This window comes from Rhamphochromis longiceps, linkage group LG18, assembly GCF_057381845.1.
Source record: "Rhamphochromis longiceps isolate RC_006_pf linkage group LG18, R_longiceps_female_GT1.1, whole genome shotgun sequence".
Taxonomy (NCBI): Eukaryota; Metazoa; Chordata; class Actinopteri; order Cichliformes; family Cichlidae; genus Rhamphochromis; species Rhamphochromis longiceps.
Window position 1 is genome coordinate 11,321,675 of NC_140574.1, and position 26,045 is coordinate 11,347,719.

Consider the following 26,045-nt stretch of genomic DNA (forward strand, 5'->3'; position numbering starts at 1 on the left):
TAACAAATTAAATAACTAGTTTTTACATTTTGGTGTTTTTATCTCAGGCCTCTGTGATATCGTGGTAGCTAAGTCCATCTTTTACACAAAGACTATTCTAACCTCACATAAAGGTGAAGCCTCTCATTTGTGTAAATTAGCGATATATTCATGTACTGGTGGGAGAGAGACTTTTAGACTCTGTGCCAATGTTAACTTCATATTTAATGAGTAAATATGAGACTGAGCGATGGTTGTTTGCTTTCTTGCACATGTCGACTGTAAAGAGGGGAAAAAAGTTACTGTTTGGTTTGCATGTATAATGAAGCACGCTGTAAAAACTCACAGGTTAACCTTTAAAAAAAACAACTAAATCGATTTCCACATTTGACTTCACATTAACCAGTTAGGTTGAATTCTATAGACTGATATATCATTGTGTTGTAAGAAATATTAATAAATAAATACTTAAGATTTGTTGCGATTTGCTACCTTAGCGTGGTGGAGGTCCACACCGTACATGGATAGCTTCTTGGCATTTTCCAAGAAGTGCATCTCGGCATCAGCCGGTGACATCCCCCTGAATGCACACAACAGAGCACGTCAGACATAAACACGTAAGGCAAAGAGATTTAAACCTCTCTTTTTTTCTTAAAAGCAGACTTAAACCTTTCTGACCAATGTGACGAGAGAGAGAGAGAGAAAATCTCTACATGGATTATTAGCAGGATTATAGCTTGAAAGATTTTGGAAAAAGGCTGTTTTCATGGATGTTTTTAGCTGAAGTTCTATTGAGAATTCTAAGTGTATCCATTTTTAGATTGTCTAATAGGGCTGCCACAAACGATTATTTTGATAGTCGACTAGTCACCGATTATTTTTGCGATTAGTCGACTAATCAGATCATCATCCATTAGACGTAAAACTACAGCTTATTGCACCAGCAGCATCTGCTCTTATATAACTATCATTAGCTTACAGCTTTAAGTGTTTAAGGTCTGTGCTAACTAAAAATAAAGACAAGATGATAGTTTATTCAATTTTAATGAAATTTGCAGATTGTTTCGGTGAAGTTTAATAAACTCCTTGCTATCTAAAATATAACAGGACACTGGAGTATATTCTGGAGCATCTCACACTTCTGATAATCAGCTGTCTGCTTGACGTTTATTCAGCTGTGTAAAAACTATAACTTTAATCTCAGACAAACTGATTTACTCAGGAACAAATAAAATACTAAAAAAAAAAAAAGCCAAACAATAACATTTTAAGTTATCTAAGTGACTCATATATATTTAACCTGAGTAGCGAAAGACGGCGGTGGGTTTGAAAACGATTTGCGGGGAGTCCGGTGTTCTCACGGCGCTAGTGAGCCTAGCCCCCGGCTCGCTAACGAGCTAGTGGGTAACAGATGTCTCCGAAAACGTCGGAGCGCTTTTGAAAATATGTGGTGTCCTGATAAACTGAGCAGATATTTGAGGTTTACACAGCTACATTCTCGCCTGAAAATATGTTAAACGTTTATTTTGTGACCCAGAAAGAATAATAAGAGTAACATTAAAACTAACTAGCTGCCGCCATTGTTGGAAACTGCGCTGGGCCGCGCTATGAATTCTGGGACACAGCTGCTGCTTCTTCTTCTTCGGGGTTTAACGGTAGCTGACATCCTTGTACATGCAATGCTGCCATCTTCTGTTTCAGTCCGTTATTACACTCTTAAATCCTGCCACTTATTCCTGCGTCTTTTGTGATCGTACAAAGTTTCAAACGACGCGTCGACTATTAAATCAGTCGTCGACGATTTTGATAGTCGACGTAATCGTGACTAGTCGACAAATCGTGGCAGCCCTATTGTCTAAGACCCTAATCCTGGAAATGTCACTGCAGCCAATGGACCAGCATCAAATTACAGACAAATCATTGCAATAAAGGGGAATGAGGGGGCTCAAAAGAGAGACTTAGGTCAGATTGTGAATGTTCACTCAGATTCACAGATTGATTCAAGGCCTAATAATGACATAAAAACTAGATGTGCAATTCAACTTCAGATTTATGAAGAATTTGATCAGAGGACCTTATTACACACATGTCATCACTAAATGCAAACAGAGCATTTTATTAGTAGAAAAAAAATGATGGGTCCTTTTTAGTGCTGTCAACGTTAATTTCGTTAAACTGACGTTAACGCGCTAACTCACTAACGACATTAACATCATTTTAACGAGATTAACGCTGACAGCACTAGTCCTTTTATGTTCTATGTATCATATGCGATCCATTCAGTGAGACGAGAAAAGCAGTTTATATTTTCTAAAAACATTCTACGAACATGTCATGTGTCATTTCCACAGAAGAAATTTAAAGTGACATGTTTATGACCACCAATAATAAATTCACTGGACTATTTGACACCCTTCTGACTCTTTCTATTAATAAATAGCACTACAGATACTAACTTGTAAGTCTTGTGGAGCTCCATGACCTTCTCCTCTAGCTCTTTGGTCTGGTTGGGTGCGAAGCGCAGTTCACTGAGGTAGTCGCTGGCGAGTTCCTCTGAGTCATAGTCTCCAAGTTCGGACTGCGCTGTATACGAGCCCAGCACCGTGTGGGTGGCAAAGGAACAGGGCAGGCGACCTGAAACTACATCATCCCTCAGCTGCAAGCACAGGTAGTACCTGAGAGAATGAGGACAAAATATACAATATATATGTAAACAAAACTGCAATTTCGTGTTTTTAAAAAAAAAAATCATATCTAATGTCTGGATTTTCTCATTTCTTTGAAAACTTCCTGAGATTTTTAAGTGCTAGAAGTACATTTTTATGCATCCAAGTCTATAAAAGGTTTATAGAAGAACATAAGCAAAGGACAGCAAAACAGACCTTGTGATGTCCTCAGTCAGTTGTGAGGGGTCTGGTGGGTAAAACTTTACATTGAAAGCAAAGTTCCAGGGTCCAGCTGAGGTATCGACAGAACATCAAATGATTAAAAATCAACATTCAACAACATCAAAGGCTTCACTTGGAAATTCAGAGGATATAACAATCAGGTAGCTTCACTGGATTGCTGCACTCACTCCTGATCTGCTTCTTCAGCTCCTTGGAAGGATCCAGCCAATTCTGCGAGACAACCACAGAAGATGAAACATGAAATCATCTCTAATTTGGGAGCAAATTACCAAGAACTCAGAGGGGGAAATCCTGCCTGGTATGCATATGTAACAGTTATCTTATAAATGTCTTCTTGAAAGAAACATTTAACTTCATTTCCTACCGTCGATGAACCACTTTCCAAGTAAAAATATACAACATGTTAGTTAATAAGATTGCCTTAAAATAAAAAAGTACCTTTTGATTCTCTACATCTCTATATGTAATGCCAAAATAGTCCTTCTCTAGTAGGTTGAGGTGATCACACACTTTATCAAAGAGGAACTGGCCCTTGGCTCGTTTCTGTGAACAGAAAAAGAATAAAAGCACATGTTGAATGCAGAGTCATTTGATGGGTATACTGATGTGAAACATTTGAACATACAGAACACAGAAACTCATTTAAAATAAACAGTCACACCGAATTAGATTAGTAGGATTGTGTAATTTCTTTTAAGAGTTTTTCCAGTAATGCAAACTCTTCATTTGTCCTGATTTGCTTAACAATTACCCACAAAATAATGATAAACACAAACAATAAAGCAATATCATTAATCCATGTTGCAGCTTAAAAAGCTATTTTACGCTGCCGTGGGACTGCGTTCCCCTTCAAGTCCTCTTCTTATTGTTATCTCGATAATTAAATGAAAGTGAGCTCATCTCTGCAAAACCCCATTATGAATATAAATTTGTGAAAATGAAGCAAATTATTATTATTATTATTCTGCTGCGTGATGTAAGCCTGGGTACCGGAGACACAATCCACCAACCTGGCAACTCTGGATCGATTTCCTCTATAAAAAGCATAAACACACTTTCAAATTCCTGACCATTGGTTGCGTGAATGCATTACATCGATCGACTGCACATCTGAGTGCTGGACGTCATCAGCTGGAGCTTTGTCATCCCCCCCTCGTGAAGAGGTTGGACTTCCAGGACTCATTTGACCAGCTCACAGAGGATATTTTAAGGCCCGAGTTGCCATGACACAGACGTCTTCTGCTTGCACAAAACCAATGCCAGCTCGTCACGTTTGGACCGGCTGAAGCCCACAGCCACAGCCTAACCTATCCAGAACACGGCTATTTATCTGCCACACTCACATGGATGCAATAATACATCCTGGATGTGAAACAAAGAACTAACGGGTGTGTGCATGAGCACATCTCCGAGGGAATTAGCACAGTTATGTCAGACTACTGCTGCCTGGTTGTGACAATCTCCTCTTAATGCAACACTTAAAGCTGGCTGGCTTAAATGACGCAGACAAAAAAAAAAAAAAAAAAAAAAAATGGCTGTGATATGCAAACAGAGGTTTTCAGATCAGTCAAATAAGCTGCCAATCATTAAACTATATCTATAAATAAGCTAATGGGGTACTGCACACGTATTCCTGGAGTTCTCTAGCAGAAGAAAGACCAGAAATCAGAAGTATACTGATCTTAAATTGTGAAAGCTTGATCAATCAGGCCGTTGAGACCGTCACAGAGGTTAAACACTCCTAAGGATTAAAAACTGATTGTGCATCAAACCATGCATTATGGTTCATCTGTTACTTTAATTAGAGTTATCTAGTCATTTTAAGAACACTTTCAGTCATTACTTGACCTATAAAATGTTAGACAACACATTTTTCCAGAGCCTTTGTTCCCTTCAGGCATCTTGTGTCATCCAACTGACTGTCCAAAAGCCAACAATAATAATTTCACAAAGATAAAAGACTAAATTTGATTAACTGACTATCAAAATAGGCTAAATAACTGCCTGCCAACAGACTCACTGACTAATCACTTTAGCTCTAATTAAAGCCAAAATTTAGCATGAATTCTCATGTCCTTTAGAGAAAGGATGATTTAACTGAAAGCAATTCAACACATTGTGTGGGATGTTTTTCTGCCTCCAACAACCTTTGAAGTGAGGGAGAGCGGTTCAGCTGTTCTGTGTCATAGAAAATGATAGGAAACGATTAGTGCGGACATTTTTCCCCCCACAGGAGGAAATTAAATTGAGCTGGAAAACTACAAGGTCAGGAGGATAAAAATGTCAAATCCTGACATTCTGGACCAGTTTCAAGTCTGGACTGGGAGGAGGAGAAGAACTCCCTGGCAATTATGAGGGTCTTCTGACATCAGCTGTACTACTGTGTTAAACACCATAAGCTGACCTGGCTTTTGTCCGGCTCACCCTCAGCTGCAGGAGCACACAGAGCATTTTTTCCCCCTAAAGCTGAAATTAAATTCTTCTGACTGGTCATGTTAGTGCCTTAACTGCTGCTATGAAAAGCCTTACAGGAAGCAGCGAACTTATTAGTCTCCTGCTTTATATCATAGTGATTGCAAGTATTAGTCACTGTTGTAAACAATGCACAAATGGAGACACCTTTACTGTGATTAAGAGCATTATCAAGCAGGTGTCATGCACGCCACTGCATCGATTAACACAGCCTGATTTTGTAGCATTACTCGTTAAAAAGGTGTGCAGAAAAGTAAATGTCCCGAGTAGGTGTAAAATTTCTGCACCCACAAATTAAAAAATATAAATAAAAAAAAAAAGCACTGCTTCTTAACACAGAGTGTCACAAAATGTCTATGTTGTGCATTTCTAAGCAGAAAACTGCACTGTAACAATATTGTTATTCATTTAACCAGGAGTGTCAAATGAAAGGCCCTGGGTCCAGAATCAGCCATGTCAGACTCCAATTCGACCCACTGGAAGGTGTTGGAAAATGTGAACGAGTGTATAGATTTTGAACTTTTACAGCTTTTCCTATGAATAAAGCCCCCCCCATTACCATTTATACTACACCAAAGTAGTAAAGTAATAGATAAACAATTGAATAAGATTAAAAATTCCTGTTTTTACAATCTAGCACCCTCACCCGATGTTGGCTTCATCGGGTGAGGGCCTCCAGCTCGCACTGGGAATGAAGATCAGCACCTCCAAATCTGAGGCCATGGTTCTCAGCCGGAAAAGGGTGGAGTGCCCACTACGGGTCGGGGATAAATGGTAAATGGCCTGTATTTATATAGCGCTTTACTAGTCCCTAAGGACCCCAAAGCGCTTTACATATCCAGTCATCCACCCATTCACACACACATTCACACACTTGGGGATGAGTTCCTGCCCCAAGTGGAGGAGTTCAAGTATCTCGGGGTCTTGTTCGCGAGTGATGGGAGAAGGGAGCCGGAGATCGACAGACGGATTGGGGCTGCAGCTGCAGTAATGCGGACGCTGCACCGGTCCGTCGTGGTGAAGAGGGAGCTGAGTGTAAAAGCGAAGCTCTCAATTTACCGGTCGATCTACGTCCCTACCCTCACCTATGGCCACGAGCTGTGGGTAGTGACCGAAAGAACGAGATCGCGGATACAAGCGGCAGAAATGAGCTTCCTCCGAAGGGTGGCTGGCCTCTCCCTTAGAGATAGGGTGAGAAGTTCGGCCATCCGGGAGGGGCTCAGAGTAGAGCAGCTGCTGCTCCACATCGAAAGGAGCCAGCTGAGGTGGTTCGGGCATCTGACAAGGATGCCCCCTGGGCGCCTCCTGGGTGAGGTGTTCCAGGCATGTCCCACCGGGAGGAGGCCCCGGGGCAGACCCAGGACACGCTGGAGAGATTATATCTCTCGGCTGGCCTGGGAACGCCTTGGTATTCCCCCGGATAAGCTGGAGGAGGTGGCTGGGGAGAGGGAGGTCTGGGCCTCTTTGCTTAGGCTGCTGCCCCTGCGACCCGGCCTCGGATAAAGCGGATGAAGATGGATGGATGGATGGAATACAATCTAGCATTAAAAAAAAAAAAGTTTTTCTGGTTTAATTCGGTCCATGGTAAAAAAGAAAAGACAAAAAAAGTAACATTTTTGACACCAACTAAATAAGCACTAACTTCACGTTTTATAAGTACGGGACAGTCTAGGCAATGAGCTACGCTTGAGCTATGAGCTAAAGGTTAAATGTGAATTTTCTCATTTTTGCTTGATGTTTTTGTATAATCAAACATTTTAGACGATACAATCGTCAACTTTTCTCTGCTTTATATTTCTTACTCCACAGAGTAGTTCATATCCCCTCTAATACACCAAATCCACCGTCATCTGGAAGTATTCCCTAAAATAATGGATCTTAGTGTTCAGAAATAGTAAAGTGGGGCAAAGAAAGCCTTTGCTTTGCCCATCCTAGCAGGTGGGCAGCACTGGGAGCTTACAGGATAGTAAGCAGATGGGATGCAATAAGTAAACACTAAGTATTAAGATGAAAAAAGAAAAGAATTTAAAATTAGAAACTTTATTTAATTATCAATTTTTCTCTTTTGTGAGCTCCTTATAACTGACTGTCTATTCATAATAATCTGAAGTAAACTCAATTAAAATAAACAAATGTACTGATACATTATAAATAAATCTCATAAGGTAACATGTTTGAAAGCACACGATTAGGTCACATCTTGCTGCTGTCTGGTGTAACCCTACTGATTACACACACAAGATCAGTTTGCTTAAGAAAAGCATCAATAACGTTTTCTGTGAATCTGGAGGAGTGGACTTCAGTCAGAAAAAACCTAAAACAACAATCCTTGGTGGTAAAGGTTATCTCAGCTTTGGCTTAAAGACCTTTATCTCTTAATATTAAGCTTACTTTAAACCATTTACAAGCCAACCAAGCCAAACTAAAACCAAAGATGCTGCTTAGTTGTGTTTGTGTTTTGGTGCTTGAGCCATGTTTGGTAATAACACAGAAGGCACGTTGCCTAGCAGCAGTAAATTAGTAAATGGCCTGCATTTGTATAGCGCTTTTCTAGTCCATAGGACCCCAAAGCGCTTTACACTACATTCAGTCATTCACCCATTCACACACACATTCACACACTGGCGATGGCAAGCTACATTGTAGCCACAGCTGCCCTGGGGCGCACTGACAGAGGCGAGGCTGCCGGACACAGGCGCCACCGGGCCCTCTGACCACCACCAGTAGGCAAACATGGGGTTAGTATCTTGCCCAAGGATATTTGGCATGCAGCCAGGATGCAGCCTGGGATCGAACCACCGACCTTCTGATTAGTGGCTGACCTGCTCTGCCACCTGAGCTACAGCCACCCAGGGTGAGATACCCCTTTACCCCTCGTGTGACCCTCGTGAAAAAAGGGTCCCGTTTGGGTCCCTTTTTTCACGAGGGTCACACGAGGGTTAAATTACCTGCCATTTGTGAAAGAAGGCTTCAGAGTCATGTTTTGAATTTTTCAGGTTGTGTAACACATTTATTAAACATTTCAATAAAACATGAAATGTTTTTAATTGAAAATTCTCAAAAATGTCTTTGTTTTCTTAAAGTGTTCATATTTTAGACCATGTGTAGCTCTTTCAGCATAAACTAAAACAAATAAAAAAAACTTTTTCTGACTTAAGGTTAACAAATCTGGACTGATCCCCCACTTCCACGTCACCATCCTTAATAAAAGTCCTTCCAGTGGCACAGTGGGCCTTCGTAATCATGCCAACCCACTGTGTCAATGACACCGATTCCCTCCAACAATTGCCCCCATTGCCCCAAACCAGCCAGCCAATCCCTCCATCCCAGCCCCTGGTGGGGAGGAATCCACTAAAGGAGATTTGCAGAGGAGGGTCTGCTTCTCTTTTTCAGCCTGAACACGTTTTGGGAATCCTACAAAGTTTCCTAACTTTGACAAAAGACTCAACTTTGCTATGGAAGAAATATTTCATGAGCCAAATGTCACATAAGTTCAGAAGTCAGACTTACTCCTGAATTAATGACACTCAGACAGAAAGAAAGACTGTTTGAAGGGCAGAAAGCAGCTGTTCGGCTGTGGAGCTAAACTCATATTTACAACAGAAAGGCATTTGCCTCAAAGGCTCTATTAGTTGTGAGGTTATTCCTGAATACTCGATACTTAAAGACTGCAGCTTATCAGAGGGTCCCACTCAAGCGAACAGTTCTGCTTTAGAAAAACTTTACAAAGCAGAAATAATAAGATAATACAAATGGAGAAATTCAAAACAGTCTGACACAGTTGGTCAAAACCACACAGCAAACCGACAAATAAATAAATAAATAAATAAAATTCTTTGACAGATTATCGAGCTCTGAAAGTAATGACTCCATCCACACCCCGCCATGCTAATAATGATTAACAACCAACTCATGCTCCATTTCTTCTCCTCCCAAAATATCCCATTTCCATATTTAATTTCCCTATATTATGATAAAAGCCATGCTTCTAGGCTAGTGTGGGGTTCCGAGTTTCACATTTACAACACAAAGACACATGTTTTTCCACTGATTGTTGGCTCTCTTTTCCTCAAAGGGTTTATTTCTGGAGAGCAGATGAGCTTTGAAGTAAGAACTGAACATTTAAGAACCATTACATGAATATTTTGTTCCCCCCTACAGACTACCCAGAGAAGGTTTGGAGGAAAAACAAAATCCCATAAAACAGTTTGACAATGCAAATGCGAGTGTGCAGAGAAAAGCGTGAAATCACTGCTTCTAAGCAGGGCCGTCAAAACAGCAGCTTTATTCTGTTAATACAACGTGCAGGGATCATAAAAGTAACACACAGATGAATTCTGGGTAATGGAGAAGACCACTGGCACAAGCTATCAAATCATGTGAGTACTGATGATCACTGACGTCCTGACAGGAAACATTTGTTTTATATATTAAAGCAATACGTAAGGTTGCTCACATCGTTCAACTGTAATAATAATAATAATAATAACAATAATAATAATAATAATAATAATAATAGTGCAGTGGAACGCCATGAGCTGCATTTCACATGCAGAAGGAAAAATAAAGATAACTTTACTTGACAAATGTGATGGAACAGGGCTCATAAACAAGTTCTTATATAAACACGACATAAAGGGAGCCAACCAGCCATTCAGCAGTCAGAGCTGAAAACACTAGAAATCAGCCGATTCTGGTCCCCACCAGGCGATCGGAGTGTTTACACACATCTTCAACCTTTCCCTCTCTCTGTCTGTAGTCCCAGCCTGCTTCAAAATGGCCACCATCGTCCCTGTACCCAAATCCTCCACCATCTCCTCACTGAACGACTGGCGACCTGTAGCCCTGACCCCCATCGTGAGCAAATGCTTCGAGAAGCTGATCAGGGACTTCGTTTGCTCTGCACTACCCGACTCACTGGACCCTCTACAATTCGCATACCGCCACAACAGGTCCACTGATGATGCCATAGCCCTGACACTACATACTGCCCTCTCGCACCTGGAGAAGAGAGACACGTATGTGAGAATGCTGTTTGTAGATCACAGCTCAGCATTCAATACCATCGTTCCCTCGAAGCTGGACAGGAAACTGCAGGATCTAGGACTGAGCAGCTCCCTCTGCAGCTGGATCCTTAACTTCCTGTCTGACAGACGCCAAGTGGTCAGACTGGGCAGCATCACCTCATCCCCCATCACACTGAACACTGGTGCTCCACAGGGGTGTGTACTGAGCCCTCTCCTATACTCACTCTACACCTACGACTGCACAGCCACTAACAGCTCCAACATCATTGTGAAGTTTGTGGACGACACTACAGTGGTGGGTCTTATCACCAACAGTGATGAGACGGCCTACAGGGAGGAGGTCAGCGCCCTGACCCACTGGTGTCAAGACAACCATCTCACCCTCAACGTCGCAAAGACAAAGGAGTTGATAGTGGACTTCCGGGGGTGCAGAGAAGTACACACCCCCATCACCATCAACGGCGCTGCTGTGGAGAGAGTGAGCAGCTTCCGGTTCCTTGGTGTACATCTGGCTGAGGATCTTACGTGGTCAGTACACACAAACAAAACAGTGAAGAAGGCGCAGCAGCGCCTCTTCTTTCTCAGGAGACTGAAAAGATTCGGCATGAGCCCCCGCATCCTCAGGACCTTCTATCGCTGTGCCATTGAGAGCATCCTCACTGGATGCATCACCACCTGATATGGCAACAGCACCGCCTACAACCGCAAAGCTCTCCAGCGAGTAGTGCGGTATTCTGAACGGATAATTGGAGGTGAGCTTCCCTCCCTGCAGGACATCTACAGGAAGCGGTGCCTGAGGAAAGCGGGAAGGATCATCAAGGATTCCAGCCATAAACTGTTCAGACTACTTCCATCAGGAAGGAGGTTCTGCAGCATCCGGTCCCGTACCAGCAGACTGAGAGACAGCTTTTTCCATCAGGCCATCAGACTGCTGAACACTTCATAGACACCTCAGCTTCACTACTGGAACTTCAACATTATGCACTCCATACTGTACAGTAATGCCCCTTGTTTTGCACAATATCCAACTGCTAACCTCTGTATATTCTATTTGTGTTTACTCCATTTAATTTTTAAATATGTACACACACACACACACACACACACACACACACACACACACACACACACACACACACACACACACACACACACACACAGTAATATGCATACACTCTTATATTGTACATATATTTATTCATATAATTCTCAGATTTAGCCATTCTTATATTTTGCTTGTTCTTATGTTATTGTATTTTTGCACACCTCTGTTGCTTGTGAAGCTCGCACACAAGAATTTCCCTCACATGTACTGTACCAGTATACCTGCACATGTGATGTGACAATAAAAGTGATTTGATTTGATTCTTGCCTTCTCTTTTTGGACCTGAACAGTTTCCATGTGGCTCGAGTCTCTTACATATTAAAGTAGTGACGAAGCTGATGGAAACAGAATATTTAAAATGACCACCACTCTGTGTTAAACTTAAAGCGTCTCACCTCTACATTGAGCGTGAAGTCTAAGCCATCCAGCAGAGTGACTTTACACTGCATGATCTTCACCTTCTTGACTCCTCTCAGCGGAGACCTAGACAGACGACTGGTGGATGACCTGTGGGATACCAGATCCTCTTCCTGCTGCTCCTGGCAAAAAGAGGAAAATGTGTCACTTAAAAATAATGAGAATAATACATTTACAATAACAGTTTTCTACATTTGGGATAGAGCTGAGTGGAATTTCCTTGTTAAAAGTAATGAGCTGCTTCTACCTTGTCATGCTAATTGTGGATAGAGGCATTAACGTCTCTAAATGTCCACCAGAAGAGAAGTTTCCTTACCTAAATGACCGTTAATGTAAACCTAAAAATAGACACTGGGACCCTGACTGAGTGTAATCAGGTCCCACTGAGAACAGCTAGGGGTGTACCGCCATTTTGTCTTAAGGAGAGAAAATCCAATTTTCCACTTCGCTGAAAACAAAGCCTTTGCTGACTGACTTTATGCTGAATAGACGCCGTTGCTTCGAGATATTTTTCTTTCTTACATACAGTGAATTTAATTCCCCCCTTTTATTCTGATGAAGAACATTTCTTATCTTGCTCTTCAAGCCATTTTCATTGCATTGTTCCTGCAGTATCTACTGCAGCTCATGTGGACTACTCTCCCCGTAGACTCATTTTGATGTAGTATTAAACAATAGAAGCAGAATAAGATGACTCTAAAGAACACAAGAATGAAAGGTCAAGTTAACATTTCTAGGAAATACCACACAACACATTCTCTCCCCCCCCCCCATTTGTTTGACGTATGACTGGTGAGAACAGGCACCACAGATGTATGAAATCACAGTTACATGTGCACCCTGCTGGAGAACGTGCCTCGCAGGGAAGGCCGACAGTGTTGTGTCAGACTGGTGCAATTTCCCCTCAGTCTTGCTCCTGGCAATTCCCACAGCTCTAACACTGATGGTGCATCACTGATCATCCTCAGTGTGGAAAAACAAGGGGTGCATAATGTTGCTGTGTGAATTTGAAAGAATCCTGGGGTCGATTAGCTCAGTGGGCAACACTGCAAGTTATAAAAGAAGATCATATATATGTATAACTATTCCCCTGGAGCTACTTGGATCTAGGAGAATAGCAATGTTCACTTTGGACCAAACCACAAACTGTAGCCTGAGAGGTGAAGCCAAAAGGGAGCTGCCTTAGCATTTTCTCTAGTGGCCAGCAGGGAGCGACTCATCTATATGCAAAAAAGAAATCTCAGGTAGAAACCTGTAAGATAATGATCCCACTTCTCACTTGCCTTATTATCCCAGCAGGTGCTTTCCTAATCACTTTATAGTAACAATTGCCCATTCAATTGCTTCAATTCCTGATCCCGATTTCGATAAAAGCAGATGACGGAGCAGGAATGCTTTAGGACATGGCTATGCTGTGACTGACGAGTCACTACTGTGTGAGCACGCAGTGTCCTCGGTTTCTCAGAACACATGTTTGTGCTGGCCATATTACACCCATCTTTTATATCCAGTCTCTGTATACATCTTAAATATCTCACCAAGTGCTTGACTAATGTCTGCACAAATAAGCATTACCCTGGGAAGACAGGGTAGTAATTGGATTCCCAGTATTTTGAATCCAGCGCCATCAATAGTCCAAGATTTTTGGTTTATGACTAAAAACCCCATTCCTAAGGACAACTGAGGCCAAAGGGAATATGCTGCTCTTTTAGCAACGCTAAATAGCTTTATAAAGATTGCAGACACAGTCAAGTTTTAGCATCTGAATGAAAGCAATGCTGCGCCCATGTAAAGCCTAAAGCTGAAATTAAAATCTGGCTACCACAGAAGTGTTTAATGTAGACAAATGATATCAATAACATCAATGCAAAATATTGTACAAGTCAGACTTTGTTAACATGAAAACATGTCATTTATTTCATCACCGTTTCACCACATTACCCTGCATTGTATATAATTAATTTATCCATCACATCGCCCTGCGACTGCTGCTCTCTCATTACAGCCTGTTATGATTCACGTGTAAGCTTCTTTTCAACAAAGGCACCATTTAAATCCTTCTCCTTTCCACATCATGATAAGAACCTGCTGAATGAGTGGGGTTGTGAGCCTGAGCACATTCAAACTATGGTTACACGCTCCAACATATTAAGAAGTTCAAAGTTCAAAGTCACCAAAAAAAAAAAATTATTGAACATGGATTTAAAGTTTTCTGAGTGAGTAAACACATCCTAGACGTTTAAAGCAACACAAACACTATGTAGACTGGGAATGTGACCTGTTAAGTTGTTTGAGATGTAACTTTTTATATACATTTTCCACTAACTACCACAGTAAGAGACCACATCTACAAGCATGTGCAGCTGGTGAAAATGTTTTTCTTTCAAGTAATAAATTAGAGAAGAAGCAGGGATCTACCTCACACTGAACCTCTGTAGTTTGGAAGCACTGGAAATTCAATCTGTAGATCGATTAAATAGTGAGCCAGAAGGCTGTTTGGGCCAAAACCTGAAGACAAGCACTTAGTGCTCAGATAACATCAGTAGCTTCCCAGGCTTCATCAGATATAACATGGATAGGCTACAGGGTATAATATTATACTACCAGAGATCACTGTTCTCTGGTTTTAGACTCGTCCAGCTTCTTTGTCAAACATGTAAAATCATTTAAACATGTTCATGCGTCGAAGTGGTGTGCAATCTTATGGATACATTTTAAAATACACCAAAAGTCTTCATCATAGTTCAGACTCAACTCAATGGGTTTAATTCCAGGTTGTTCCCTAAATTCTTCCAATCATTGTCCCCACAGCTGCAGGAAGTTGCAAATTGGGAGAGATGTAAAAAACAGTCAGTACAACAAATGATTGTTGTGATGATTGCAAATAATGCCAGGTTTCTACTGAACTACATTCATAAGTTATTCAACATAACAGCAAGGATGGCTGTGGCATCCTTGCTGTTATGTAGACAAGTTATTTAGAAAACCTGTGAAACAGGCAAAACACAAAGACGGCAAAATAAAACAACTAAAATCATCCCTCACCAAACTGCCCGTGCGTGTGGCCGATCAGTGACAGTGACTATATCTGTCAAACTGCCTTAGTTGCTGTAAAGCCTGAAAACAAAGCATCCACAATTGAAGGTTTCTTGATCTATCCGTCTTCCCATTTCTAATATATAAAGCTCTAACTGAACACCAGGCTTTCCTCAAAAACAAACAAATGCATCTGACGCATGGTTGTAACCGCCATGGAGGACTGAGGTCACGTCTTCACATTCTCTCCCCCTCCCCACGTTCATTTCCATTTTTTCCTCACAAAGCCACAATTCATTCAGAAGAGGGATGAATGGTGTGTAATGTTTTGTCAAATTCAAAAGGATCTATACAATGTTTACACCACAAAAGAATCATTCTTAAATAAAGTGGCAAAGTTTGTTTTGTTTTTTTCCTAATATTAAATTCAGTAAAAGTATGTTTAAAGGAAAATTATGGTGGATGCGATGGATGGATGTTCCATTTTTAAAAGAAGTGACAGTGGGTGGATATGGTTACAAAGAGGCTGACCTGTTCTTTCCTGGCCGGGGTACTGTGTCCGACGGCGGCTGGAAGCTGCTCCGGTTGGTTCTGAGGCAAGGCGGGCTCGGCTGCCACCTGGCTGGGTTGGGATGCCGCTTTTGCTTTCCCCTTTTCTGTCTCCTTATTCTCCTGTGGCTGCTTGGCCTCCGAGTCGGCGCCTGATTCAGTTGTCATGGTAAATCACACTGGAGTGGAGGAAAATGGAGGGTAAAGAGGAAAAGTGGATGAGTCAGCTGACTTGTTATGAATTGATGCAGTGCCGCTTTTCGGGCCCGTCTAACGATAAGCTCCCCTCTGATGCAAATGCAGAGATGTGGATATTGTTTGACAGCAGAATAGGCATGAATGCAAGTGGCTTTGGTGCACTCACGTCCCCCTTTTAACTAATCACAGTAGTGTCAGTAGCTGACAATGCTAAGGGCTTGGACTGCTTGTACCATGACGTCAACAAATTCTACAATATATCCAAAGCTCACTAAGGGGAATTAAACAAATTTAAAATAATATCTGCAACTGTAACAAATATCTATTTCTGCAAGTATTTTTTTTATAAATTGGTTTCTAAAATATGAGAAAAAATAAGTCTAGGAAAATGTCTGAATATATTTGCCAATTACTTTTGTCAGTTTATTAATCAAATAATTTATGAACTTCTGCAGTTGTTTCACATTCTGATAAAAGCATCTGTGAAAAATTTACATGTGTAAATCAATTAAATTGGCCTAATTTGCTGATTAGGAGGAAATTAAGTGAGAAACCATAATAAAACGATTTAAATTGATTAAATATTTGAATGAATCCGATGGAAATGTCAAACATCTCAAGCTCTCCAGTGTGGAGCTCCACTATTTTTTGCACAAGACAAAAAAAACATCACTTTATGCTTCCTACCTGTTGTTCAGACAATTCTGGGAATTTGAAGTTGGAAAATATTTTACATTTTCGAAGCAAATATCAAAAATAAACAAAAAAAAAAAAAAATCAAACTTAAATATATTAATTCCACAGAGGAAAACTAAATGAAAAGCAGCAATTCACTGGAGAAAGCAGAAAGTAATCTGCCTTTTTCTTATCTGCAGTTACTTTAACAACACAAAACAGCTGATTAACTCTGTATTAAAGTACAAGCCCCCAGTTTCTCTGTAGTGTTTACACTCAGGAATCCAAAGTGTCTGAGCTGCACCAGTACGTGTTTTTCATGGCATGACCTTCTGCTTCTGTGAATAGCAGCATACCAGCGATGGATGTGGTCCCAAGGGCCTGAGGCTGGGTAATGAGGATATATCTAATGGCTAGATTTGACAAACAAAAATGACAGAAAGGACAGCTCACACCGGAGGCTAACTGTACCCACAGTCTTTGACACTGGGATGTGGGGTTTGGAGGCTGTTTGTGTGTGGAACGGCATACTGCGCCTCTGCTGCACAGAGCCTGGGTTTTGTAGTATGGATGCCTGTCATTCTGCTGCTGGTATGCTTTTCCCTGAGCTCTATTTATAGGGCTGTGTTTACTGCAAGCACGGAAGATTCCAAGGAAGATCTACTTCTAGCTGTGGGCATGGTCAGCACTGTCTGGATCAACAAAACCAACACTTCTTAGGGACAATCCCCAAAATAATCAAACAGTCATTAAGAAATGGCAACATCTGCAACTCAAACATTGAGCACATTAAAACAAGATAACATCTACTTGGTATGACTGATTACATCTGATTGTTACAAGCCTTTCAAGACATTTTACCAGACTGGAAAAAAAAATCTCTGAAAACCTTAAAGATTTAAATTTGGCAAACACGTCCAGCTCCATGCGTCTAGATTATCAACAGCTGGACTACATGACCTCATGCCTCGGATGCGTTGTTCATCTTGCACTTTTTAGCTTCAAAATAGTTTTGAGCTGAATAGACTCAAGGTTGTGTTGTCAGCCCCTTGATTCAAAGCCATTTGGTATTAGCTGCTAATTCTAATGCAGAACGATGCTTTACTTAAACAGGCAATTGCTTTTTGAATGCCAGAAAATATTTCATCTTTGCTAATGAGCACTCCTCTTAAATCCTGATGGAATTGCTTCAAACTAGCAGTTCAAAAATAATGCAAACTCAAACTTTGCCAAGTAGCAGAAACACTTCAAACCAGCATGTTGTTGGTCATTTAATGGATCAGAATGATGCTGATATAAAGCAACAGTAATTCATGGACTCAAATCAGTGGAAACTATGCTTTCTAAAAAGTCATGAGCATTCTAAGCTCTAAGGGTCACTGAATGCAACGTGCTGATCAAACACTTTTCAACTTCAGACCTCATAAAAAGGGCTATAAAGATGACCTAATCAAGATTAAAAGCCTGAGCAGCAGCACTTTGAATAAACGAATAAAGTCACAAGGTCCAAATTCCAACCCATGTTTTCCAAGTGAAGACGAGAAATGTAAAAGACCACTGAGCTGAATTCAAGCAAAAATCCTGTCAAAACCTCTTTCGCTGCAACTTTGTTGTGTCATGTGCGGCAGAGTTGAGGCGCGGATCACTAATCAGCTGACAGAAGATGGCTGCGTAGCTAACCTTTGCCTTTCTTAATCCTTTTATGAAAAAGGAACTATGGAAGGAGTGGTGGAACGGAACATCTTAGCACCATAGAAATGGAGGAAGAATAAGTTCAGTCACTGGTGACAGGCACTCTTCACAGTGCAACACAACAGCCTACACAGTAGTCCTGTGTGTGGCCCTCCACCATGGACTGGTACATAAATTATGCATTCAGAAAGAAAGCCATGTATTGCCTGGGATTTCTGCTAGTAGCTGCCCAATATTGTACCAATATAGAAGACAAGTTTCAGCCAAAGTACTTCAAAAATGTGTGTTTGGAAAAGAAAGGGTTCAATGCCATTTTATCAAGTTCAAGTCTTTTTGAAGGCTCTAGTAAACTTACAAGATTTACCTTTTAACAGGTATATAAGGACAGAAATAGACAACTCAATGTGCTGACAAAGCAACTAAATTACTGCTCATCCTCTCACCTCAACTTCACTAATGTATGTACTTGATCTAGAATCAGTTACATGCAAAACATTTTGTTGACTGGGAACCGTCTCTAAAACAGAAGCGTATTATAAAAATGGGAAGTTTTAAAACATCTGTTTGTTCCCCCTGTAAATTCTGGAAGTAATAAAAGTAGAAGTCAGCACTTACAGAAGAAAAAAAAAAGCACTTAGTGTCAAAGATATAATCAAATTTACCTCTTGGATTAGTAGCTTCACGGTCAAATGTGAGCTGATGAAAGCAGATATAGTCTCCTCAGTCACACCTTAAGATAAAAGCTAATACTCTCTGTGTTATGCCTTCCAAGGAAGGACAAGTAGAAACCACCCACCTCTGAAGAAACATTAATACTGCTTTATCATGCTTCATCCTTCTGTGAATCCAAAGAGGCCCACAGTTAATAAAACCTGCTGTCTGTCACTGGACAGACCAATAAAATCCCACTGAGCTGCAATGGTTGGGTTGTACACTGCAGTGGATATTCACATCCATCCTAAAAGTGCAGCCAGGGTTTTATCGGTGTGTAGCTGCATTATTATATAATTGATCACAGACACTAAATACTGTAGTAGGACTGCCCATGCATGCAGACCTCCATTTAAGGGCCATGTGTGATTGTAATGCACACTGCTGGAAAGGGGCCTGTGCACATTAAGTCTCATGCACACACATGGGAGGATGAGGGACTGCCATCTGTGCCGAGTGCTATTAGCCAGAGTACACCACAGCTGGGCCCATCCCTGCCGCCCCTGCCCCCACAATCATTACCCCTCAGGGACTTATGGAGGTTACATGGAGGGGAATAGTCTGCGTTGCTTGACACGTCAAGGCCCATCCCGAGCAGGCCTGCCAAATAAGATCTGACCATTTTGCACGGCCGCAGGGCCGACAGCTGTCGCAGACCAAAACCCAGCCGCTGTAACAAGATATCACGTAGCTGGTCTGGACATTCAAATTAGGCACCCCTGCAGATCCCCAAAGTCTCATCAACTGTCCTGACTAAGAAAATTATTGACATGTTTTTGGAGAAGTCTGTGGTTTAGTAGATTTAGTAGATAAATCAATTAAGTTTATTACTTAAATAGTTATTTATCAAAATAAATAACTTAAGTAATTAAAACATTTTTATTTAAAGCTCTACCTCCTCTTACTTTACTAAAAAAAAATTAATTAATTAAAAAAAATGTTGTTTTGGGTTTGTGCTGTACTTGTGACACAAAAAGACATCTAAAGATTACCGCCATATATAAAAAGCCAAGTGCTGTCTTAACAAATTCAATTACCAGATTAATCAAAAAAAAAAAAAAAAAGATTAATCACAGCTTTAGAACTTCCTAAACCTTCAAGACTTCTGCCAAAAATGCTGTCCAGCATCATCCCAGGAAACTTCCGAGTTTACTGAAACACAAAAACCTGATTGGACATCACACAAGGTGACAACAATGAAATAGAGGTCATTATTGCCATTTCCAGTTAATCAAAAGTTGAGTTGAAAACCTTCCTTACAACATTTTCATATAGCTTTGTGCATTTTAGTCGTGCACTTGAGTAAAGAATTTTACACGACCCAGATGTTTTATACCACACTGGGTTGAATGTTCTCCTGCTCTGGTGTAGGAAAATTTGAGCATGTCAACAGTTCTGATAATTCAAAACATGGGTTTCATTTGAAGAGCCAGCAAAGACATTCCAAAAACAACTCTCTGTAAAAGGTCCCTGCAAGACAATAAATGCGTGAAATTGTAAAATCTTAGACTCAGCAAGCATCTGAGGCAGATGGTTTATGGCTTCTGTGTGTACGCTCCATTGCCAGTTTACAGCTTAAGAGTGCAAGTCATTCAAATGATCCCTGTAAGGTTTCGCTGAGACTTCCATGAAAACGGCCTTGTGACATCTGATCAAATAGTATTTGCACATTTGATTATATAATTTAGCAGCCGTTTCAGATGTCAATTTTAAAAAGCCCGTTGGTTGAACCCTCACAAATCTAGCCGACACGTGAGACCTCAAGAGCAGAATTTGGGGAAGGTAGACTGGTCACATGAAGGTGACTCCAAGCAGGGAGCATTTTTGCTGAGGCGGCCATAAATCCTGTCGGCTTTCTGCGTTTACATTACTGTCTTTAGCAGTGAGGCCTCCGATGATTCGGTGGGCAACACAGCTAGCTTACCGGTACTGTTATTGCATTCTGACTATGCACACCGTGCGACACAATCAACGCGGGATTGTTGACATGCAGTTGCTTAAGGCCATGGATGACTTCTGTGAAAGGGTAACACAAACACAATCTGTCTGATAGGATTTGTTGGAGTTAGTGGCTCTCGATTGAGTTGTCTGCCTTAGTTGACAAAGGGAAAAACCCCTGTTAATGTAAAAGATTAGAACTAAGTCTCTGTATATTGATGAGAAGCTAATAACTTCTTATACTGTGGCCGAGACGGACCAGAAGGGATTAAGCATTTTAGGAGATTTACAATCAGTAAATCTGACTTAATTACTAATAATGCCTGCTGGCACTAATAAAAAAAAAAAAAAGTTAAAATAAACCTTTTATTTCCCCGTTTACGTTGTTTACTGTGTAAATTTGAAGGCACATTTGCTCATTATGTTTTTAAATTAGTTTTATGCTCACTGGACAGTAATAGGCCAAGAATGACTAACTTGAAAAATACTGATGGAATACCAGTGCATTCCCATTAAGAGCAGTCACTACATGGCATTGTGTCTACTAGAACTTAAAGGTAACATAATTCTACAACCTAATCCAGCTTGATGAGCTGTTACAGACAACAACAACAACAAAAAATACAAAGATACACTGATGTCTGAGTGAGCTAGCAGAGCCATAGTCATGTGGTTTACTATTAAAAATATGTTTTAGTAATGATCAGATCATTACAAAGCTATTCATGTGATTTTTGTGTTACAAAATCCTGATGATGAAAGTGCTATAATCAAGTCACCTGTCTGTCTAGACATTTTTACATTATATATACACACAAACACAGTTGGACAAATAACTGATGAGTGACATTTAGAAGTAGAAAAAAGTTACAAATGGTCATTGCTCATCTTTGTAGCCTTTGATATGAGAGTCACCATTTGTATCACAGCTACAGATGTCAGAGCATCTTATTCTTTAGTATATGAGACAAATTATGGTTTATATATGTATAAATACAAGCCAAAAATCATGATTCAACAATACTGACCAATATAAATTTGGGTCTTCCTCATATAAAATCAATGGTCTCAGCAGTTTTTGTTGAGTGAAATGAAAAGACTGCCTCCTCCATTGTCACTGTGCAAACTAAAGCTGTAAACAGAGGTGCAGCCTCAGTAAACGAGTTATGAATCCCTGCCTACAAGGCCCACAATGTTCTTGCCTCTCAATGCTACTGCAACAGCAGCTTACTGTGCATCTTAATTAAATTGTCAAATCAGTCTCCAGCCATTGCATGCTGTGGCAGCAAGGATGTAAGGATGCTAAAAGAGGATCCAGACCGTGTCATCCTGCCCCTAACCACGCCTACCGCACTGCAGATCAAAAACACCGAAGTGTGTCGTCTTAACCTCGGACAATCTGACAGTTTTAATCCATTAATTGTCTGCAAATTGTAACACTGCCTGCCAGTGACTCAGCGCTCTCCTTCACTGATGTAAAAACGGGAGGGATTGAAGGTCGGACAAGCATCTGTATCGTCTCATTTCACCAATTTCACCCACTTTCTGGCCCCGAAACTTGAGCACGTTAGCCAGCTTCACCTCAAGCGGTGCGCTTCTTTAAAATATCCGTGCATACCCCGACTTTTAGCTTCAGATTAACCACCGCTGCAGGCAGCTCAGTCGGCAAAAAGCAACATTTTCTGCTTCAGTGTTACGCGCCGAATGGTTACAATGTGAAACCACAGTGGGATTAAAAAAGAAAGAAAAACCATATGACCCCCGTTTCTGACTCGGTTAACCACGTCCACTAGACTTTTTCCGCCTGAGTAGATACAGTAAAACTGTACTCTAATGTTAATCATCTGTCATCGGCTGCGGGTGCTGTGAGCACGCGATCGAAAATGTGGCACGAGACAAAACCTCACAAAGAGCCGTTCAAGCAGCGAAACTTGCATCTTCTCTAAGTGAGCCTCGGTGTAATGGTACAAACGACAAGCAGCGAAGAAAATGGGGTTATTACCAGACACGGCGTCCTCGTTCAGCTGGTTATGCGAGTTGCATTCGTAGTGGGCTTCTGTTTCCTGACAGCGGTGCTACTCTGCTGCAGTTCCCCTCTCCACCAGCCTATCAAACTCCACTATGCAGCCGAGAGTAGAATTGTGGGATATCAGAACAGCCGGGGCATTATTTTAGCAGCACCCTCCTCCCAATACACATACACGCACAGCAATTGATGGCACGAGGTTTGTTGTTTTAGTGACGAACGACACTAAGAGTCATCTCTATGTACGGACATGAGATTAAATTAAAGTCAATCAGTGGAGGAATGTAACAAAGGAAGGATGATGTGCTCAACTGATTGTTGAGTTTAAAGGTGTCCGTGGGCCGTTCTACAGTCTGCAGGGTATTTTCTGTCCCACCCATGAATTTGAAAATAATGCATGCGCAAAAGACTAAAGGATACTTTTGTTGCGTAAACTGCACTTTTCCTGAGAGAATTTTTTTAAAAGCCTTAAAATACAAAACAGTTCTTTGAGAACATTTTCTCAACTTCTTTGTAACCAAATAGGATGTTAAAATGACTTAGAAATCCACTTAAAAATAGTTGACACTTTTTTTTACATCAAGATATTTTAAAGAATAATTTTGCAGCGCTGTTACCGGAACTCATTTAAAGGAAGAGACAACACGGTGATAGACATGCAACTTGTGCTAACACCATGGGGACACTAAAGGCCCTCTTTGACATATTTCGTATTTTTCCAGTACTTTCTGGCTAGATGGAGTGTGCCACTCCAATCAAGGCAAAACACTCTTACTCATATTCCCCAAAGAACACAAATCAAATTCCAAGTTTCCTTGCTTTATTTCCACTGCTAGCATCTTTCCCCATGAAAACACTAACACAAGTGTGTGAATGTGTGTGTGAATGGGTGGATGACTGGATATGTAAAGCGCTTTGGGGTCCTTAGGGACTAGTAAAGCGCTATATAAATACAGGCCATTTACCATTTATTTTTTACAAGCACTTTGCCCTAACAGTGATCAGTCTGTTATTTGCAATCCTGTTACCATAAAACAAATCAATTTAAAACAAACATATGCTACAAACATTTAAAATATTAATAAAAAATACATCTGCGGTCCTGAGTATTTACTTGTCATATGTATGTCATCTGTTAAGCCATGTTAGCGTGTACAACCCCGTTGCTCTAACATGTAATTTTCAAAATGGTTTAATCTGTTGCCTTTATAATCACTTGAATTATTATATGTGTTTGTGAAAAATATTTCAAAATAGATACAAAATTTCTAAAATAAACTGACTATTAAAGAGTTGGGCAGGATAGATTTCAAAAGTTGTTTAAATTAATCGAAATTAAGTCTCATCTAAAATTGAGTTTTCAATGTGAGTAGGACCATTTTTAACTGAATGGTCAAGAATTCATTAAACAATTTTGTTAAAAAAAACAACAACAAAAGAAAACAAACTACTGTGCCAAGCATAGCACACAGCAACCAAATCTCATAAGTGGACCTTTTTATTTGTTTAAAAATTTTTTAAAATAAAGAAATTTTAAAAACAATTTCTGAAGCCTATATTGTTCACCAATATGCTCCATTCATTTACCTAATGTGTTATAGAGGCAATTGTTGTTTACAACACAAATAACAAATCATTGCCAAAAATATCATCTTTATAACACTGGAAAAAAAACATTCCACCAATATTGGCATTCGTGTATATATTGTCTGATATGTGCCATTTGGTGATGTAAAGTAATGTCTTGCTTGTTAGATACAGAGCTGGAGACACAAACTGAAAATATCTATATCAGAATGCTTTTAGGCTACAGAAACAGGATTGGCCACAAAAATCCAACATAGGTCACGCTCCAAGAATTAAAAGCATAAACATTATCACTATGCCATGTTCTATATCAACATTTCAGAATCTTGTGCGTGCGTATAATATAAATGTGTCTAGACAGAGCGGCGACTTGAATCTCAGTTCAACAGTGTACATTAAACTGTGTTTCACTTTTCTACTTTCTGATATTTATGTAGCGGCTAAAGTTACTTTGCAGACTAGTATTTCAATTCAACTTTATTAATATTGAGCCAATTTACAACCACAGTCACCTCAAGGCACTTTATATTGTAGGGTAAGGACCCCGCAACAGATATTCAACATATATAAGCAGTAATAAGCTTAAAACACACGCTTCAGGTTAAAATAGTCACCACCATTAAAAAAAGCTCACTTTGACCATCCACAGGAACAAGTTTTTGCATCAGTATCATTTTCCAGAAATATAACACTGACAGGAACTGCACGACAAGCACTTCCACTATTTACATTTCAAGTACATTTTCCATGAATATTTCTGGACAATGTAGGACATTTACTCTGTGGTATAGTAGAAATTTTACTTGCATAAAGGATTCAAATACTACTTCTGTCACAGAGCTGAAGCTAGATAATCTCTATATCATCCACTGCCAACTGAAAAACAATCTAAGGCACAATAAAAAAAAAAAAAAGGAAATTATGAGGATGTGAACGCAGCGACGCAAACGCACATCTGCAGCGCTCTCCCAGGCATACATATTGGTTTGTGTGCATTCTGGGTTGTTCCCTCTGGGGATTTGTGGGTTTTGCCTCCCGCCTCCCAGTGGGAATTTGACCCAACTCGATCACCCATTTGACTTTTCTTTCATTGAACTGCTTTCATGCTGGATGCCCACACTTACAATATGCTACACATATATAAACATGCAGTCGTGAACACTAATGAGAACTTTCTGCTGAATTCATACATAAATAGTGACAGTGACAAAGTGGGCGTGCTTTCCACATAGCAGAACAACACACAGTGACACTTATATACAGAAAGCAGACAGCTGCTTCCTCATTCAGTCTCTCGGTGGACAAGTCATAAAACAAAACCATAAAACAATGTTTTATATTTAGTGGATATAGTAAAGTAATTAAACTACACTATATACAGTCTTTTTATTCAAACAACTCTTACTTGTGTAGTTAGGAGATGATGTAATACCTGTAATATATAATAAATGTAAATGTAATAAATGTAATAACTTAAAGGGCTACCAGCCTGAGTGTTAAAGTGATATGTCCATTAACCACAAAAAAGTGAAAGGATTTGCTTTTGTCACATACCCTTACCACCAGTGGAGATCAGTGATGGTCTGTTACACGCCCTCCCCTTCACGTCCTGTCTTGTTTTTGTAATGAGTACTATAGCTTATGCTTCCAAAACAAATTGTTGTGCACATTACCACAATGAGGCTCTCTGAGAAAACATAGTGTACAAGAGGCTGTAACAACTA

At 40.3% G+C, this 26,045-nt stretch overlaps 1 protein-coding gene across 8 annotated transcripts in view; it reads right to left on the reverse strand.

The window, feature by feature from the left end:
* The window catches only part of epb41l3b (erythrocyte membrane protein band 4.1-like 3b), a 56,784-nt gene that overhangs the window by 22,422 nt on the left and 8,317 nt on the right, over window positions 1-26,045 (reverse strand). For 2 of the 8 annotated variants that reach the window (XM_085390405.1, XM_085390398.1), the window contains exons 2-9: window positions 22,711-22,827; window positions 15,477-15,673; window positions 11,888-12,031; window positions 3,327-3,431; window positions 3,056-3,098; window positions 2,862-2,937; window positions 2,436-2,654; window positions 472-559 (exon numbers count right to left, since the gene is read on the reverse strand). In XM_085390405.1, coding sequence (XP_085246531.1) covers window positions 472-559; window positions 2,436-2,654; window positions 2,862-2,937; window positions 3,056-3,098; window positions 3,327-3,431; window positions 11,888-12,031; window positions 15,477-15,662 — 861 coding nt within the window. In that variant the 5' untranslated portion in view covers window positions 15,663-15,673; window positions 22,711-22,827. Of the gene's footprint in view, window positions 1-471; window positions 560-2,435; window positions 2,655-2,861; window positions 2,938-3,055; window positions 3,099-3,326; window positions 3,432-11,887; window positions 12,032-15,476; window positions 15,674-22,710; window positions 22,916-26,045 lie in introns of those variants that run through there. The other 6 variants (XM_085390403.1, XM_085390404.1, XM_085390400.1 and 3 more) reach the window with 5 other exon arrangements.